General features: G+C 49.5%; 8 protein-coding genes across 8 annotated transcripts; 5 read left to right on the top strand and 3 right to left on the bottom strand.

Moving 5' to 3' along the window:
* The first annotated feature begins 113 nt into the window (after positions 1–113).
* On the top strand, positions 114–3,219 carry FOIG_15909 (uncharacterized protein). The gene is made up of 4 exons (XM_031217309.1): positions 114–667; positions 715–1,004; positions 1,054–1,750; positions 1,810–3,219. The coding sequence occupies exons 1-4, from the start codon at positions 361–363 to the stop codon at positions 1,911–1,913; spliced, it is 1,398 nt and encodes a 465-aa protein (XP_031052996.1). The 5' UTR covers positions 114–360; the 3' UTR covers positions 1,914–3,219.
* On the bottom strand, positions 2,159–4,927 carry FOIG_15908 (uncharacterized protein; the record flags this gene model as incomplete). The annotated part of the gene is made up of 5 exons (XM_031217308.1): positions 2,159–3,717; positions 3,770–3,830; positions 3,878–4,092; positions 4,147–4,222; positions 4,430–4,927. 5 exons carry the CDS (start codon positions 4,925–4,927, stop codon positions 2,159–2,161), a joined length of 2,409 nt encoding a protein of 802 aa, XP_031052995.1.
* Positions 4,928–5,518: 591 nt separating this feature from the next.
* Positions 5,519–6,070, top strand: FOIG_15907 (molybdopterin synthase catalytic subunit; the record flags this gene model as incomplete). The annotated part of the gene is made up of 2 exons (XM_031217307.1): positions 5,519–5,663; positions 5,721–6,070. The coding sequence occupies 2 exons, from the start codon at positions 5,519–5,521 to the stop codon at positions 6,068–6,070; spliced, it is 495 nt and encodes a 164-aa protein (XP_031052994.1).
* FOIG_15906 (uncharacterized protein) lies at positions 5,668–7,031 on the bottom strand. The gene is made up of 3 exons (XM_031217306.1): positions 6,627–7,031; positions 6,438–6,574; positions 5,668–6,384 (listed from the first exon to the last, which is right to left on the bottom strand). The coding sequence occupies exons 1-3, from the start codon at positions 6,821–6,823 to the stop codon at positions 6,296–6,298; spliced, it is 423 nt and encodes a 140-aa protein (XP_031052993.1). The 5' UTR covers positions 6,824–7,031; the 3' UTR covers positions 5,668–6,295.
* Positions 7,032–7,423: 392 nt separating this feature from the next.
* FOIG_15905 (uncharacterized protein) lies at positions 7,424–10,835 on the bottom strand. Its single transcript, XM_031217305.1, has one exon. The coding sequence runs from the start codon at positions 10,241–10,243 to the stop codon at positions 7,643–7,645; it is 2,601 nt and encodes an 866-aa protein (XP_031052992.1). The 5' UTR covers positions 10,244–10,835; the 3' UTR covers positions 7,424–7,642.
* Positions 10,836–11,938: 1,103 nt separating this feature from the next.
* On the top strand, positions 11,939–12,370 carry FOIG_15904 (uncharacterized protein; the record flags this gene model as incomplete). Its single annotated transcript, XM_031217304.1, has 2 exons — positions 11,939–12,095; positions 12,201–12,370. The coding sequence occupies 2 exons, from the start codon at positions 11,939–11,941 to the stop codon at positions 12,368–12,370; spliced, it is 327 nt and encodes a 108-aa protein (XP_031052991.1).
* A 268-nt stretch (positions 12,371–12,638) lies between these two features.
* Positions 12,639–14,040, top strand: FOIG_15903 (uncharacterized protein). The gene has a single exon (XM_031217303.1). It carries the CDS (start codon positions 12,743–12,745, stop codon positions 13,742–13,744), a length of 1,002 nt encoding a protein of 333 aa, XP_031052990.1. The 5' UTR covers positions 12,639–12,742; the 3' UTR covers positions 13,745–14,040.
* Positions 14,041–14,225: 185 nt separating this feature from the next.
* Positions 14,226–15,971, top strand: FOIG_15902 (uncharacterized protein; the record flags this gene model as incomplete). Its single annotated transcript, XM_031217302.1, has 3 exons — positions 14,226–14,299; positions 14,366–15,444; positions 15,634–15,971. The coding sequence occupies 3 exons, from the start codon at positions 14,226–14,228 to the stop codon at positions 15,969–15,971; spliced, it is 1,491 nt and encodes a 496-aa protein (XP_031052989.1).
* Between the last annotated feature and the right edge of the window lie 149 nt (positions 15,972–16,120).

Raw genomic sequence — 16,120 nt, 5'->3', positions numbered from 1 at the left:
CGTAGGCACTGCCTACTTCCCTTAACCGCTTGGGCAAGTCTTGGCACTCTCCAGCTCATCAAAGGACAAAAGTTCAGCTCCTCCTCGAAATTGTAATTAATTGTCTTCTTCTTCTTCCTTTTTAAACTACCGACGCTAAATAAATACCTTGGAATTAAGCTTATTCCTTGGTCATTGTTTCATAAATTCAAATCTTTTCTCTACTAATATTTTTCATCGTATAAAGTCTATATTTTTCTTCGTTTATTGTTTCTTGTTATACCTACTCCCCTGAGTTGTTGCAGATCGACGCGTGCTAGAGTTTCATCGGCACGCCGGTTCTCAACTCTATTCAGCAGCCTCCCAATTGACTTTAGCACAATGCGAACCTTTACGCTTCTGACGTCTCTCGCCGTTGGAGTTTCTGCTGGCACTGTCTCTGCTCCAATCGTAAAGCAAAGATTCCATCATGAATCGTCTCTTCACAAACGCGACACTCTCAGTCTCGCTGCTCTGAATAATATCACAGGGGGTGGATATTACGCTGAGTTTCAAGTCGGTACCCCAGGTCAAAACATCAGCTTTCAGCTTGACACTGGTAGCAGTGATACCTGGCTCAACTCAGATGAGACCGATCTCTGCAATAGTAGGACCAAGCAAGAGACTATTGGCCCTTGTATGACTACATGTAAGTTATTCTCCCATCTCAGCCAGCAAGACTCCAACCTTCTGTAGTCAAACCTGACAAGAGTCGTACCTATGAATTGGTCGACCGTGATGGATTCGACATCACCTATCTTGATACGCGCTCCATTAGTGGTGATTACTTCAACGATACCGTCACCATCGATGGAAAAAGCATCAAGCAGCAGAGACTAGGTCTCGCTTCGGAATCTGTTCGTCCAACGGGCCTGATGGGCTTGGGCTTCTCTGCAAATGTCGTCGCCAACGGGACATACCCAACCATTGTCGAGAATATGGTGTCTCAGGGCCTGATCGACCGAGCTGCCTTCAGTCTCTGGCTGGTAAGTCAACAAGAAACAACAATTAACCCCTGACTAATCAAACCGGTAGAACGACCTCAGTGCTGAGCAAGGAACTATCCTCTTCGGCGGTCTCGACACTAAAAGGTTCGTCGGCAAGCTTGCAACTCTGCCCTTGCTGCCTGACCCTTCTACTCTCAACCTCACTCACTTCACCGTCGCCTTTGAAGGCTTCGAGGTCAAGACACCAAAGGGCCAGGAGATCAAGGTAGACAGTCTCAATAAAGACACCACCGCCATTCTCGACTCTGGTGCCACCGTCTGCCTCTTGCCCGAAGCTCAAGTAGAGCCCATCTACAAGGCCTTCAACGTCCTGAGCGTGGAGGATGTCGCCATCCCCTTTGTAGACTGCGCCTATGGCAAAGACAAGGGTAAGGGCGTTAGCTTTGACTTCAAGTTTGACGGAAAGACAATCTCTGTTCCCATGAGCGAGATGGTCATCAATGCCTTCCCCGACAAGCAGGAGATCTTTGACGATCCTCAAGTCTCTTCCTACTTCAATGATTGGGACAGCGTTTGTATGTTTGGAATCAGCCCTGTCAGTCAGTATGGTCTCACTGGGGGCGTCACTCTTCTTGGAGACACATTCCTGCGTTCTGCCTACGTTGTTTATGACTTGGCAAATGAACAGCTGGGCATCGCTGAGGCGAACCACAATACCGACGAGTCAAACATCGTTGAACTCAAGGAGAAGGACACCAAATTCCCGGATGTCACTGGTGTTGAAGGTAAGCAATTTACTGCATTCGTTTCATTATTGATCAGCTGTCATCTAACTCATTTATAGGCACCTCCAGTTCTGAAGAGGACGACAATGCTGCCGGTCATGTGTCTCCTGCTTCCATGGTGACACTCATCGTGGCTGCGGGTATTGCATTGACTCTCCTGTAAACATGAGAATAGGCCGGCGATGGAGGTTGAAAGCCAGCGTCAGACGCTGGAAGTGAGTTCGCGCATGTACATAGAATTTAAGACACTGGTTTCTTGAAGTGCTGTATTTAAAAATGATACCCATTAATTGAAGATGTGCGGCTGTTGTTGGCATGTCGAGTTTCGTCCTCGGTTCCACAGCAAATTCTGAACGCCTTCAACATCTATATCCCAATCTACAATTACATGGCCTTTGTGTCAACATCTCAGCCCATTTTGTTGTACCGCTCCCGTGCCCTGTCCTGCACCGTGTTCACATATTCAGCATAACTGTTCTTTGTCTTGCGCTCAGCCAATTGCGCTGCGTCGCCAAGATTGCCACCCTCTGCGCCCAACCCAACGCCCTCCTGGTAAGCATTTGTCTCGATGACCTCGGTACGCCCATCTCCGTTGGCTCCAAGACCTGCACCGGTTGACCATCCCATCTTGGCCAGCATACCTGCTCCCTTGGACTGGACGGGCTTCGGAGCGGGCGCGGCCTCTTCCGCCTTTGGACCCGACTTGGGTTTGCCTTGTGGTGCGGTTGTTGGCTTAGTGGGCTGGTTGAAGGCAGCTCGCCTCTCTTTAGCACGATCGCGATATTGTGACGTCGCAGCTGCCGAGTCGGTGTTCTCTTGGGCCTGTTTCTGAAGTCTCTTGTCGCGTGCTGCTAATCTAGGCAATGCCGCTTTGACCTGTTCCTCGTTTTCCATCGCGTTCTTGTGGTTCCGAGATTTTTCATGAATGTTAACTTCATCCACGGATTTGTACTTGCGCATGCAAATCAGGCACATCAATCGATCACGATCGACATAAGAGACTGGTGCATCCCCAGAGACTGAGGTTGCCTGTGTCGTACTGCTGGGAGTACCCGCCTCATCTGGTGAGCCCTGCTTGCTGGGAGCCGCATGCTCTGGAGGACCAAGTTTCTGTGTCCCTGAAAGTGAGATCTTAATAGCACTCTGGGGTTTCGATGAGTCTCCTCCTGAACCTGACAGGTTGATGCGAAGTGGGGTTCGATTCACATCGCTGAACTCAGCCTTGTCCTGTCGTGCCGGTCTAGCATCTTTCTCGACGCGAAGCTCATCCCTCTTGCGCTGCCACATGGCCATTTGGCCCGCCATCATTGGCACAGACTTCTTCGTAGAAGAAGCAGCGAGACTTCCCTCTGCTTTGCGCTTCTTTGACTTCTTATCGTTGCCATCTTCCTCGGTTGTTTTTGAGGCACCTTCACCTCCAGGAGGCTGTTCATTAACAACCTGCGGGCTCGGATACACATGGTAGTCTCGGTAGCGAACACGAAGGCTGGGATTGAACAAGGGTGTGAACGACAGGTGCTCGATTTCCGGTGTAACCTCGCGTTGTTCAGGCAAGAAAACTCCCATATGAGTGCTAGATACTGTCACTGGGCATGCTGCGACAGTAAATGATCGAGATTTGTGAAATTTTGTCATCGCGGCCGATGCGTCTTCCACCGTCCAGAACTCAGCAAACCCATATTTAAAGGACTCGTTCGTGTGCGCGTCACGCATAAGGAAGACTCGATGAAGGGAACCAGGGCGAGCGCCGTAACCTGTCGTGTCACCTGTCGGGGCTGTGGACTTCAGTTTGGGTGCTCCATTAGACGTATCCTTGGTTTGGTTGGGCTTCACAAGCTCTAGTCGCTTCATGTCTTCGGCTAGCATGTCTTCAGTCACAAACGACGCCAAGGGGTAAACAACAAGGATTTGTGCGGGTACATCCGAAGCATCTGCCATGCCTGTGAGGCTCATTTGCCAGGATGGGGCTAGAACTTCAACATTAGCTTCCATTGTTGCTAAAATGTTCGGTCAACTTACCAGCCTGTGGACCGCCACAAATCTTGCATTTGGTTCGGGTAGAATAGTTGGGAAAGTCACACTATCTCGTTAGTGGATGTGTAGCTGAAGCTATGGGAGCAAACCTACAGTAGGACAGATCCAGTCACCACTGGGAACTCCCCGAGCATCAGCTTCGTCGCGTGCATCTCGATTCCGAGCGTAATGGATGTACGCATCGAATCTCCCTTCTGGGACGTCATCAGTGGAATGCGTCATCTCAACAAGAAGCTTTGGATAATGTTCTCTCATAAAAGCAACAGCATGGTCAACTTCCTGGAACTGCACAAACGCTCTGCGATTTCCTGTTCGTGCGTGTCAGCAACAAGAACGTGAAATACCAAGCACATCTTACTGACCCTTGGAAGCGGAAACGCGCACGTCAATCGAGGGGAACTCGGCGGCAACTGAGTTGCTCAGGATACTGTCGCGCAGCTATAGGCGGGGGAATTAGTCTTGAGAACTGGCATCGACTGGTTTCAAGGGATATGTTGCGCCGCTGGTGCCGTTTAATTGAGGACAAATGCATCGGACAACGGCAGCCTTTTGTCCGTCCTCCAGGGCAGTGAGGCTCGAATTCATAGGCCCAGAAGCCCGCATTTGGTTCTTGTAACAATTTGCTTAGACCGATAGGGTACCAACCTCGTTCGACGATATACTGAAAGGCAGGCCTTCAAGAATGACGGTGTCGCTAGGCTTGCCAGCATCTCGCGTTGGGCTGCCGGAGCGACCGCGGTTATGATAGCTTCCAGACGGAGACTGTGATCGTGGATCATCGCCGTCGCGGTACCGTCCTCTGCCACTCCGCTTGTCGCCCTCATGGCGTCGTTGCCCTTGATCGTTGCTGTTGTCTACGTAACCATCATCATACATGCCTCGGTAGTCATGTTCGTCGCGAGAGTTGTAGCGCGCTTCTCGAGATGCGCCGCCTCTTCTTGAGTATCCATCATCGTGACGGCCAGACCGGTTGTCGTGATCGTAGTCGTGGTCCCTTTCGTCATCCCGGTATCGAGAATTTCTCTCTTGAGGATCGTCGCGGAAAGCTTGCTTGGGCGGAGACCTGGAATGATCTCGCCGTCCCGTGGGGAAGTTAGCTATGAGGCTCAAATCATCCATGAAGGTCCTTCTCGAGTTTCCCATCTCTGCCTGAGGCTCGGGTTATGTGTTTACCCTGCCGCGATCGGTAGCCGGCATCTCGGTCTTGAAATTCGTCGCTCATGTTCATCTTCCTTTGCTAGTCGTCCCTCGAGCGATCGGGGGATCGCATTTGGTGGTCGTCGCGCACAGCAGCTTCGGCTAACGCGGTATCCTTTGTCAAGTCAAGGCGATGTCGGATTAAGAAGTGGTTGAATGGGAAAAGGGGGGGAAAGGAAGAGTTTATGAAAATTGTATGAACGAAAGTCAAAAAGTCAAGGCGGCAGGGAGGAACAAGATGTCGAAGTGGGGCTTAGTCATCATGATGTGATGCGCTCATGTGAGCGCCATCACCAGCGAATAACTTGAGCAGGCAATCATAGCTGGAGAAAATGATTAAGTACAGAAATCAGATAGAACAAATTAATGTCTACTATACCTAATAATTTCTATTAGGCCTTCCCCAACCATGAGGGTCTCAAACAGTATGGCTTGATGTCTGGCCCTTATACAAACCAAGCCCACTCTTGACAGAACAACTCCGAGATATAAACTCATTCTTATCTCATCTCTCCTCCAACCTTTGCTTAACTAAAAATGGCAACTCAAGAAAAGGTTCAAGATCTTTGGGAACTATCAGAACAAGACTGCTATGTCGCTCTGACTCACGATCATCTCAATGCCCAGGCCATCATGGACCGGGTGCGCAGCCCCTCAGCTGGCGCAATCGTGCTATTTGCAGGTAATAAACTCTTATCTCTCACAAGTCTCTATTCACAGTGAAACTGACCAAGCCCAGGCACTACCCGCGATAACTTCGCAGGAAAGCCAGTGAAGGAGCTACAATATACAGCTTATCACCCCAGAGCTCTCAAGTCCATGATGGCCATTGCAAAGGACGTTCGCGATAAGCATGGTCTCCGCGGGGTAGCCATGATCCATCGCCTCGGACCTGTACCTATCGCAGAAGAGAGCATCTTAATCGCCGTCTCATCTCCTCATCGACAAGCGGCGTGGCGAGCTGGTGAAGAGGCGTTGGAAGAGTGTAAATCCAAGGTTGAGGTTTGGAAACGTGAGGAGTTTGAAGGTGAGGAGGGGGTATGGAGAGCAAACCGAGACGGAGCTCTCGGACAGCGTGAAGAAAGCTGATGCCATTTTATGCAAATTGGAAATAAACGCAATCTTTAGACAATTCATCTTATTGAAATCATCAACATTCAGACGCTACTATTCTGTCTGGCATGATGGATCGCCTTGCCTCTAAACCACCAACGCTACCATGCTCCGGGCGTCCCACAATCGCCAAACCTAATTCCAATAATACACAGAAACATGTTTCAGCCTTTAGAAACATCACGATTCTATCTTTGGTGTTTACTTCTGGTAGACAGGCGGAGGTTCTCGTATGAGCTCAAGGGGACATCGGGGAGGGTATTTGATGCCGCGGGCTCCACCATACATCACTATCGCTTGTGTAAGTACTAGCGGACGGCCTGAGACAGGAATTTATACATACTGATGTGTCCGTTGTAAGCCTCAGTAAATGTGACATCAATGTTGAGGCCTTGAATATCGATGTCTTCTGTAAATGCCGTAGGATAGACGATGATACCGTATTCAGCATGGAGGACTCTCCAAAACGAAAGAGGAAGTCTGAGCCCAGTTAGTTCAATGCCCATGTATGTGGCAGGTAGTGAATGCGTACTTGTACTGATTGTGTTTAATGCAAGCGTGGACAAACAAGCACACGGTCTCGAGAACCAAGTGCCCATCATTGATAGCATCATCCAGTTCATCAGCTGCGAGGTCATGCACCCGTTGAAGACGCTCCTTGGAGCATTTCATGGCAATTTTCCACCCCTTGGCGATTTTGTCGAGGTCTGTAACTGGCCACGCCTCCATTTTTACTGATTTTGTACCTTCAGTTGGGGATTTTGAGATAGCAAATGGTAAGGTGGTGTAAGTGGTTTTTGTTGTGGTATTTGCACTATCCTCCGCCTACCGAGAGCTTGTGGTAAGTATTTGAAGTGTTGAGAAATGATAAGTAATTGTGAATGAGAATGTTTTGGGTATTGAAAAGTTGAAGATATTTAGTTGTGAGGACCTCTTTGACTCAAATATCCAGTTCCTACCTATTCTTTTCAGGTTCTTCTCACATAATAAGTCAGGAACCATCAAGGTGTCTCCTCCTGCCTCCACGCCATACGCCATCACGGCCATACCTACCTTACCTTAATCATCAATCACTACCTTACCAAGACAGCCTCCAAGGTCCTCATACCTTATTCCACCTTCTCGATTTAAGTTAAAGCCATTCTCCAATCACGATCCTTGAATGTGTGTGCTTCTTGATTAAGCGTGGGTTTCATCATGACTTTGCATGAGGGGGAGGGGCAATCTCGTGAACCCTTCTGGCCACTTCCTCATATTGTCATGTCATCATGCCATGCCAACTCCGATCACGGGGTCTCCACAGGCTTTGTAATTAATAGATAGGTACTATATAGAGGTAGTAGATAGTAGATAGGGTATCGATATTATATAGCTCAGGCTCACTTGCCTACTCATACAGCTCAGGCACCTCCAAAGGTAGGTTGGTATATATATACTAGGTCATCAAAAAGTCAGATCGCTCATGGTATCTCTTCGCTCCGTCTCCATCAAGCCAACACAATCCATAGTATTACAGGCCTCTAAACACATCCACACAATGCTCCATTCTTACAAAGCGTAGTTTTCGGTATGTAAGAAGATCTCTTCAAGCTCATCATCTCCCCAGATCTCCGCCTGGAGTCGGGCAACCGTATTGGCAACACCAACTCTCATAGAGGGTGGGCCACATACGAAAACTGCCGTGCGTCGACCAAGGATGCCTCGTCCATCAGCACCTCCTGTCGCCCATTCCTTCAGCATATAGCCCAGGTCAGGACGACCATACTCAACGCTCCATCCTCCATCGATCTGATGAGGCACAGGAAACGCGAAGCGCATCAGACTCTTTTGAAACTCGGTTGGGGTTTGGGGGAAGCCGAAGTCAAAGCCAGATGGGGGACCAAAAGTTGATGTTGGTCGCGGTCTTCCGGCCTCAGGGTTAGCTGTCCTCAGGTGAGCAAGCTCAGGGGCCCGAACTGGGAATGATTCTTCTTCCGTAGGGAACGACTCTGGAAGTCTTCGAGGAGACCTTGGCGCGTAGTTAAACTGAGGTGGATTATCTTGCTTCATGGGTCTGAAATGGAACTCCGGGTCGTTTTTAATAGGTTCATCGCTGTCACCAAGAGGAATTTTCTTGTCCTCAGGATAACCGTGACCCTCAAGTCTCCTCAGAGCCTCATCTTGGTTGGTAGGAGGTGGTCCCGGAGGAGGAGGAGGGATTGAGTGAGGTTGCAGGTACTTCTGCTGAGGGAGGGCTGTGATACGGTCCTCGTCCTCGGCCCGGAGCTCCCTTTCACGCTCGGGGTCACCCTGAGCCTCGGATTGGATCAGGGCAGAGTTTCTCTTAGAAGCGATGCCCGCAACAAAACCATCGAGCTTGTCATGGAACATATGACTCAAAGCTCGGGGTCCATTGGGGCCACCAGGGCCAACCTGATTGAAGGGTCCTGGTCCTTCCATGCCTGGTCTCGCTCTCACAGCCGATGTTACAAAGAATTTGCAAGTGACGCTCTCGGGGGGAGCGGCCTCGCGACAAATTCGCAGCTCTTCTCTGAACCAATCCATAGCTTCAAGTCGCTTCAGAGCCCAGACGACAACAACCTTTTTGGTGATAGCCTTGCCATCCCTCATTCTCTTGATGAGGTTGAGAAGCTGTGACACAAGGGCGGTGATACCACTGCCGCCGGCAATCAGGATGCAGGTATCGAAGGCAGCTAGATCGCGGCGCATACCGCCATAGGGGCCATCAAGGAACGCGCGGTAGGTATGGAATGGTCCTTTCTCAATGGCAGTATCAAGCACCTTGCGTGTAAATCCACCATAGGGTCTGAATACCAGAGTACAGTCGCGGTATTGTTCGCCGTACTCTGATGGGAAGTCATCGCTGCATAGCGACGAAATGGTGAAAGGATGGTTCTCGAAGATGGAGATACCAGGCATACGAAGATAAACGTATTGGCCAGGCTTCCATTTCATCTGCGTTGGGATCGTAACTTTGATGGCGTTCTCTGCCATAAGAGTAATAGCGGCCTCGTCTCCAACCATGAAAGACACACGCCAAGGCTTGAGCCAGTTAAGCTTGAACAGCCTTATGAAGTAACAGAATGCCCAGATACCTATTGTTGCATAAAGGTAGGCCCACGACATGAGGAAGTTCTTGGTGTGCCAGAAAAGGAGACCAACGTAGACGATTCCCACGGGTACGTGGAGAACCACAAAGATCTCATAGGCTGTCCTCCTAATGAAGGGCAGTGATGCGACACATAGCCAGATAAGGGGTACAAGACAGGCGATGCCAGTACCATAAATGATGCCACTGCCACCGGGAAACAAGCGTTGAAACACCTTCATTCCACCGTCATCCCATACAGGCTGAATATAAAAGGGAATGGCGTGGACGAGGGATAGGAACAGACAGAGGTAGCCTGCCCATCGATGGAAAACATTAAGCCGCTCGGGGCCAATGCCAATGATAGCAGTAAGGATATTTGCCTTCATGCTGGTTGCGATGATCCATGGTGTCAAAGCAATCGCAATCATGCCGGATCGAATCGCCAGGGGAGGTGATCCGAACTGAATGCTCTGCCAGTATAGAGGCTGTTGCAGGAAGCAATAAAGGACGACAAAGGCGAGAGTAATGAAGACAGTAGTAAGAACTGCCAGTGAGGAGAAGGTGATTCGGCGTTTTCCGATCACCAAATCCGGGATAGGACGATAAAAAATCCATCGAAATAGAGCCAAGGTATCGTTGATAATATTAACAGAGGAAAAGTGTGCTTTCGGTCGGAAGTTCTTCTCGCCCATCATGTCATGACCGTCCGGAAAGAAATGCTGGCTCTGGGCACTGCGCATCCCGGACATGGCTTCTACCTCAGCATTGTAGAGGTTTTGGTAGTGCTCCTCGACCTCCTGTTTGTAAATAGCTTGTCGAATCTTGTCCTGCCAGAAGTGCCAGACACGCATAATGAGAACAGTGCTCATCAAGGCGAGGGCAAAATAGGACCATCCTCGACCGTATTTACCAGACTTCTCCCATGGGTCTATCGTATGCGCCTGGACTAAGCCAGGTGGGCTTGTCGGTGTTAGGGGAATGGAAATACGCTTGATGAGGCCGGAGAAGGTCCTTGTGGCCTCCTCCATAGTCTCGCGCATATATGAGTTGGGAGCCATTTCGACCAGCGTTAAAGCTCAGTAAATTTTAGTGGTATTTGGCGACAGAGCGCGGAACAGGCTTTTTAATTCGACATCAACGGCGATTTCGTATATCGTTATGCGTGTGTTTCAAGTAAGACGAGACCAAGGGCATAAGACGGCAACTTGGCTGACTGGTCTATCGAACCCTCAATGGATGGCGATCTGGTGAAATGCGCACAGGTGAAACAGTCAATCGGCTCGAATCGAAGAATTCCAGACTCTCCGATTAGAGGTACAGAGGCAATAACACTGATAAACGAAAGGATGCGAACGCCTTGAACTTAGGGCATTGGGAAGCAGGGTCTTAAGACGGGGAGCTACAGTGGAGTCTAAATGGGCATGCGGCCGAATATATGGCCTCAGGCGATCGATCCTCACCGTCGAGCGGAGAATGGCAGAGCTGCAGAGGTAAGGCTCAGCAACATATCGCAGCTGGTGGGTGGCTCTTGTGACACGGCGGCGGCAAGCATGTCACTACTGTGCAGGCAGACAGGGATAGGAAGAGGTGTAATTCAAGATTGACATGCGGGACGAGTCTGTGCAGAAAACGAGTCAACACAAGGACCAGCGGCTGACGGAGCTCTGATATTGGCCAGCTCATGAAATGCCGTCTCCCAATGAGTGGATCATTCGGCTGTCACACAGCCGCGAGCTGGCGTGGTTGAGAGAAACAGACGCAGGCGGAGTGATGAAGGTGGGTGACATGCAGAATTAAGAGAAAGGTCAATCCATAATGAGAGAAACACGATGGCGGGATGTGGATGTTTTCCGGTTGAGGGACCGGGATGCAGGCTCTAGGTCTGCATGTTGGCCGGGGATCATCATCAACGATGGCTGGGGCATGCCATGCTGTTTCTGTGCTTGAAACTTTGTAAAGAAAAGTTGTTTCTTAGACAAATGCTTCATTGCGTCTTTGCCAAGACTGCTGTGATAATGTGATGAACGCTATAATAGCTTCACAATAAAATAAGACCTAGCGCTTGCTGTACGGGACGAGAAATTAGCATTGTGATAATATGGCTGCCGAATGTTTAAGCTCTCAACGGCTGTTGGCTCATCCACAACCACGGGAAAGATGAGCGTCTGAATAAGGCTCAGGATTGGGTCCTGGAAACTCCCGACACATCTGGCCAAGATGTTCCTGGCACTCGAGCCGTGATCCAAGCACTTGCTTGAGCCATCCGCGTTGGTCTATCCCCCCTCCAAGGACGGATAATTGCTCTTAGAGGCCGCTGATGGATTTGGGGGCTGAATGGTAGTCTAGAGGAGAAGCAACCAGGGTGGAGTCTTCAAGATGTAACGCTGTGATGAGATGCGATAGGCTAACATGATTGGCCGACAGACGCAGTGACGATCCTTGCAGATTTTCGATGGCTTCTTCAACGGGCGGTAACAGGCGAGTTCTGATTCGCTCTTAGAAGTGATTAGCCTTCTAGAGATTTAATCGCATGCGTCCTTCGATTCGTGCACCGCTTCTTTCTTTCAAAGCTTCGAACCTCATTCGAGGATTCCCTTGTTCATATCGGGCATTAAGAATCTCGAAATGGTCGAGAATCATCCGAGCGTAATATGATGGGCCAGGAACGGTTTGCGTCGATGTTGAAAGAGTCTCTAATCATTCGATGATGTATCGAAAATGCCTGAACCAACAGAGAGTCGCACGACATCATCATGGCCGTTAAGCATGTTGGTGATATGTTGCCTCCCATGCACAGTTTCTGCGGACCGCGGCGGGATAAATGCCATGATGTGATGGGACCAACAAAGGATCCAAGCTCCCTGTCAAATTTGCTGTCGCCTTTGCCACGCCTCATGGATACCTCACGATGTAAGTGTCGGATGAGACGGAATATGTTGTTGGTGATGTTGGTTGACTTCTGCTTCTTGTGACTGTCGATCTTGACGGTGTTGTTGGTGATTGAACTTTTGACAGTGGGTAATGTAACGGCAAAAGAGGTCGGCAAGTCCCTTCTCAAGAATAACGAAGAGCATTCTCAATACAGAAGTTGTGACGTCGGAGAGCAAAATTTCAATAGCCACAAGTCTTCTCAATTGCATCAACCTCTCAGCCAATATGGCCAGGAAGTAAACCATCTCCATTGATTATAGGTGGGATAATGAAGTGCAATAACTGGCGCTCGTCAAGTACATCAATAGAGATCAACACTGATGATGATACTCAATTGAGCCAAGCAAAATAGTAGTTTGTCAAATGTAATTGTTGATATCGCGAAGTATCCCAATACAGATATTCTTTGGACAGCTTACCCTGCGTTGGAGCTTGAGGTCAGTCAGCCTTGCACCTGGCAGTCTGTCTGACTGGCCGGAGCTCAACTGAACCCCACCGAGGACCCCACGAGGCTGCGAACATCTCTTCCAACTTTTCATCATCCATTTCTCATATCAACAACCGACCACGGTCGAAATCCAGACTCACAGTAGTTTCTGACCGAGGCTTCAGTTTAACTCACTACTATGGCCTCTATTAAAGGACTCACTCGGACGACTTTCGCCAAGCTGTCGCCTCATCCGTATCTGCTTGCCAGCCTCGATCCCGCCTCTGATGATATCCGCCCAGCTCGAAGCAATGGCCGAGCCCGAAACGAATCTCGCAAGCCAACAGTCAACTTAGCGAGCTTATCACACGCTCATGGGAGTGCTGTTGTTCGCGTCGGCGACACTACCGTCATTTGTGGTGTACGAGGCGAGACTATCTTAACACCCAACATCCCGAATTATCGTGCCTCCAATACCGAGACCGAGTTGAAAGACTACGACCTCCTGGTGCCCAACATTGAGCTTGCTACAGGTTGCGCTCCTCAGTTCCTCCCAGGTGGTCCACCAAGCACTCTTGCCCAGACTCTCAGCACACGGATATACTCCCTTCTTCACAGCTCCAGAATCATCAAGCCTGATGACCTGCGAATATGGCACACACCACCATCTGAAGACCTTGAAGATCGCATGGAAGAGGATGAAGAGGACACAAGCAACGAGAACCGATCCGTTGTGGCTTACTGGGTGCTCTACATTGATATATTTTTCATCTCATTCGATGGAAACCCGTTCGATGCCGCGTGGGCTGCTACAATGGCTGCGCTACGAAACACGAAGCTTCCCGGAGCGCGATACGACATTGACCGAGAGATGATTATCTGCTCCCACAAACAGCCCCGACCTCTCAACATCACGAAAATTCCAATCGCATGCACAGCAGTTGTCTTTACCGGCAAAGAAACTGACCGACCCACTGACGGCAGGTTCTGGCTACTCGTTGACCCAGACAGACTTGAAGAGTCACTTTGCGATGAGAGTGTAACGGTCGTGGTGGATTGCAAGGACGGAGACGTCAAGATCTTGTCCATCTCCAAGCATGGAGGAACTGCCCTGACGCCCCAGTTCCTCACATCAGAGCAATTCCTGGGCTGGGCCTCAAAGCGATGGGAGGAGTTCAACGCGGCCATCACCCAATCATAGATTAATGATACCCCAATAAAAAGAACATCGATCACAATTGCTCACAGCCGTGGCTTTTACCATTATAATCATGAACTAAGTTGGATCAAGAAATGTGTCAAGGCCATTCGACCCACCCTTTCAGACTTTATTCTAGGGCAGGAGATACCGGAAGACAAATTGCTCTACCACTCATAAAGTGAGTAGTAATGAAACTACCACGCCACAAGCAATGTTCCGCCAGAAGAGGTAGACATTGCGTAAAGGGCTGAGCGGATGGTGAGGAAAAAAGAAGAAGAAAAAGAGAGGAAAATCTCGGCCAATCCTTTTTCATTGCTGGGAGTTGAAGTGCACGGGCCAACTGATTTTATTTACTGACCTCCACTCACTGCTTAGCAACCCTGCCCCACCTGAAATCTTCTTCGAACTTCGCGCATCATAAAAAGGCTGATCAACTTCCTCTCCCTTCCTCTCCTTCCATCCTCACAACCTCAACCTCACCATGGAATCCCTCTCAGACACCCTATGGGATGTAGTGATCAGCGGCACTGGGCTACAACAGTCCCTCCTCGCCCTGTAAGCTTTGGATTCCATTGTTGAGATGTTGCCTCGGTCGGACTGACCCAGTCTTCATTCTTGAAGAGCTTTATCGCGTTCGGGCAAGAATATTCTACACGTCGACCCCAACGACTTCTACGGAGGTAGCGAAGCCGCGTTCAGTCTTCAGGAGGCAGATGAGTGGGCTGAGAAGAATCGGTTGACAGAGCCCTCGCAGTTGTTCTCTTCTGCGGAGGTGAAGCGAGATGCGGACGCTTTAGGTGCTACACGATCCTATAGCTTGGCTCTCGCGCCGCAGCTGATACATTCGCGGTCGAAGCTGGTGACTCAGCTCGTCGACTCGAAAGCATTTCGCCAGATCGAATTTCTCGCTGTCGGTTCCTTCTACATCTTCCAGCCACCTTCAGATTCCTCGTCGACACCGTCGCTCAGTCGGATACCATCGACCCGCGAAGATGTCTTCTCCAACAAGTCCATTCCAGCTCGGTCCAAGCGGTCCCTGATGAAGTTCCTCAAGTTTGTGCTTGACTTTGATTCGGAACCTCAAATCGATACATGGCAGGCGCGTGCTGATGAGGAGTTGGCCCAGTTCCTGGCCTCAGAGTTCAAGCTCGATGCTGCACTTCAATCCTATATCATCACACTGACGCTGAGTCATGATGGGAAAATATCGGTCAGAGATGGCTTGACCGCCATCAACCGACATCTGACATCGATGGGTGTTTTCGGTCCTGGCTTTGCTGCAGTCTATCCAAAATGGGGTGGATTGTCAGAGGTGGCTCAAGTGGGCTGCCGTGCTGCTGCGGTCGGTGGTGCAATATATATGCTGGGATCTGGCATAAAGAATCTGAAACGATCTGAGCAACCCGATGCTCCGTTGGAGCTCTCATTCATGAATGATATCGACGTCAAGGCCAAATTGGTGGTCCAAGGCGCCGATGCAGCTGACTCTAGCAGTATTCGAATCAGCAGGCTCACTGTGGTCACAAAGTCAAACTTGTCTCCGGTCTTTGAACTGCTTACTGACGGCGCTCCCACACCCGCTGTCGCAGTGGTGGCATTTCCTTCGGGCACTGTCACCATTGAGGACGAAACTCCGCACGAGTTTCCAGTCTATGCTATGGTACACTCAAGCGACACTGGGGAGTGCCCTTCTGGACAATGTGAGTTGCATCCTATTCTTTCTTTTATTCTCCTTGGTGTTATGATGATTCACATACCGAATACTTATCTACATTGTCTGAATCCTAATGACGATCATTATCTCTGACAACCTGATGCACACCTCATACTTTTCATTATTGTACTTGACACATGATTAAGAGACGATCATGCTAACGAAAGGTCAACAGATGTTATATATCTCAGCACTGTCTATACCACATCGGCGAAATCAGTCCTCAGAAAGGCTCTTTCGTTTCTGATTGCCGCTGTTTCCAATGGTCAAGATGTGTCTTCACCCATCTACCAGGTGTACTACGAACAGAGTGGTGGATCAAACTCTTTGAGCATAGATAGAGACATTGCTACCTTTTCCCTCCCGTCGCTGGGTCTAGCATTCGATGATTCCATCCTTGACTCTGTTCATGAGGCTTGGAAATTGATTAATGCTGACTCGGAGGGCACATCTGCTGATTACATGCAGTTCGAAGATCGAGAGGGTGGAGTGGATGATGATCCCTTCGACTAGATAATATCAATAATAGTAATCATGTGCGAAGTATTTCAAATTTTGTTTCATTGAATATGATGTATCGAGTGCTTGCCCACTGAATGAATATCTTGCTTAAGGACCAGAAATATCGTTGCTGCCTCGTTTCCCATCCCCAAATCAAGATG

Source organism: Fusarium odoratissimum (assembly GCF_000260195.1).
Source record: "Fusarium odoratissimum NRRL 54006 unplaced genomic scaffold supercont1.61, whole genome shotgun sequence".
In the NCBI taxonomy this organism is placed as follows: Eukaryota; Fungi; Ascomycota; class Sordariomycetes; order Hypocreales; family Nectriaceae; genus Fusarium; species Fusarium odoratissimum.
This window is presented reverse-complemented; position numbering and strand designations above follow the sequence as displayed.

Excerpts from the sequence above, each read along its gene's own strand:
- FOIG_15909 (XM_031217309.1), top strand. The coding sequence starts at position 361 with ATGCGAACCTTTACGCTTCTGACGTCTCTCGCCGTTGGAGTTTCTGCT. Across the intron at positions 1,005-1,053 it reads CTGCCTTCAGTCTCTGGCTG|AACGACCTCAGTGCTGAGCA; the intron begins GTAAGTCAACAA and ends TCAAACCGGTAG. Across the intron at positions 1,751-1,809 it reads GGATGTCACTGGTGTTGAAG|GCACCTCCAGTTCTGAAGAG; the intron begins GTAAGCAATTTA and ends ACTCATTTATAG.
- FOIG_15906 (XM_031217306.1), bottom strand. The coding sequence starts at position 6,823 with ATGGAGGCGTGGCCAGTTACAGACCTCGACAAAATCGCCAAGGGGTGG. Across the intron at positions 6,575-6,626 it reads ATTAAACACAATCAGTACAA|ACTTCCTCTTTCGTTTTGGA; the intron begins GTACGCATTCAC and ends AACTGGGCTCAG. Across the intron at positions 6,385-6,437 it reads GGCTTACAACGGACACATCA|TGATGTATGGTGGAGCCCGC; the intron begins GTATGTATAAAT and ends CACAAGCGATAG.
- FOIG_15905 (XM_031217305.1), bottom strand. The coding sequence starts at position 10,243 with ATGGCTCCCAACTCATATATGCGCGAGACTATGGAGGAGGCCACAAGG.
- FOIG_15903 (XM_031217303.1), top strand. The coding sequence starts at position 12,743 with ATGGCCTCTATTAAAGGACTCACTCGGACGACTTTCGCCAAGCTGTCG.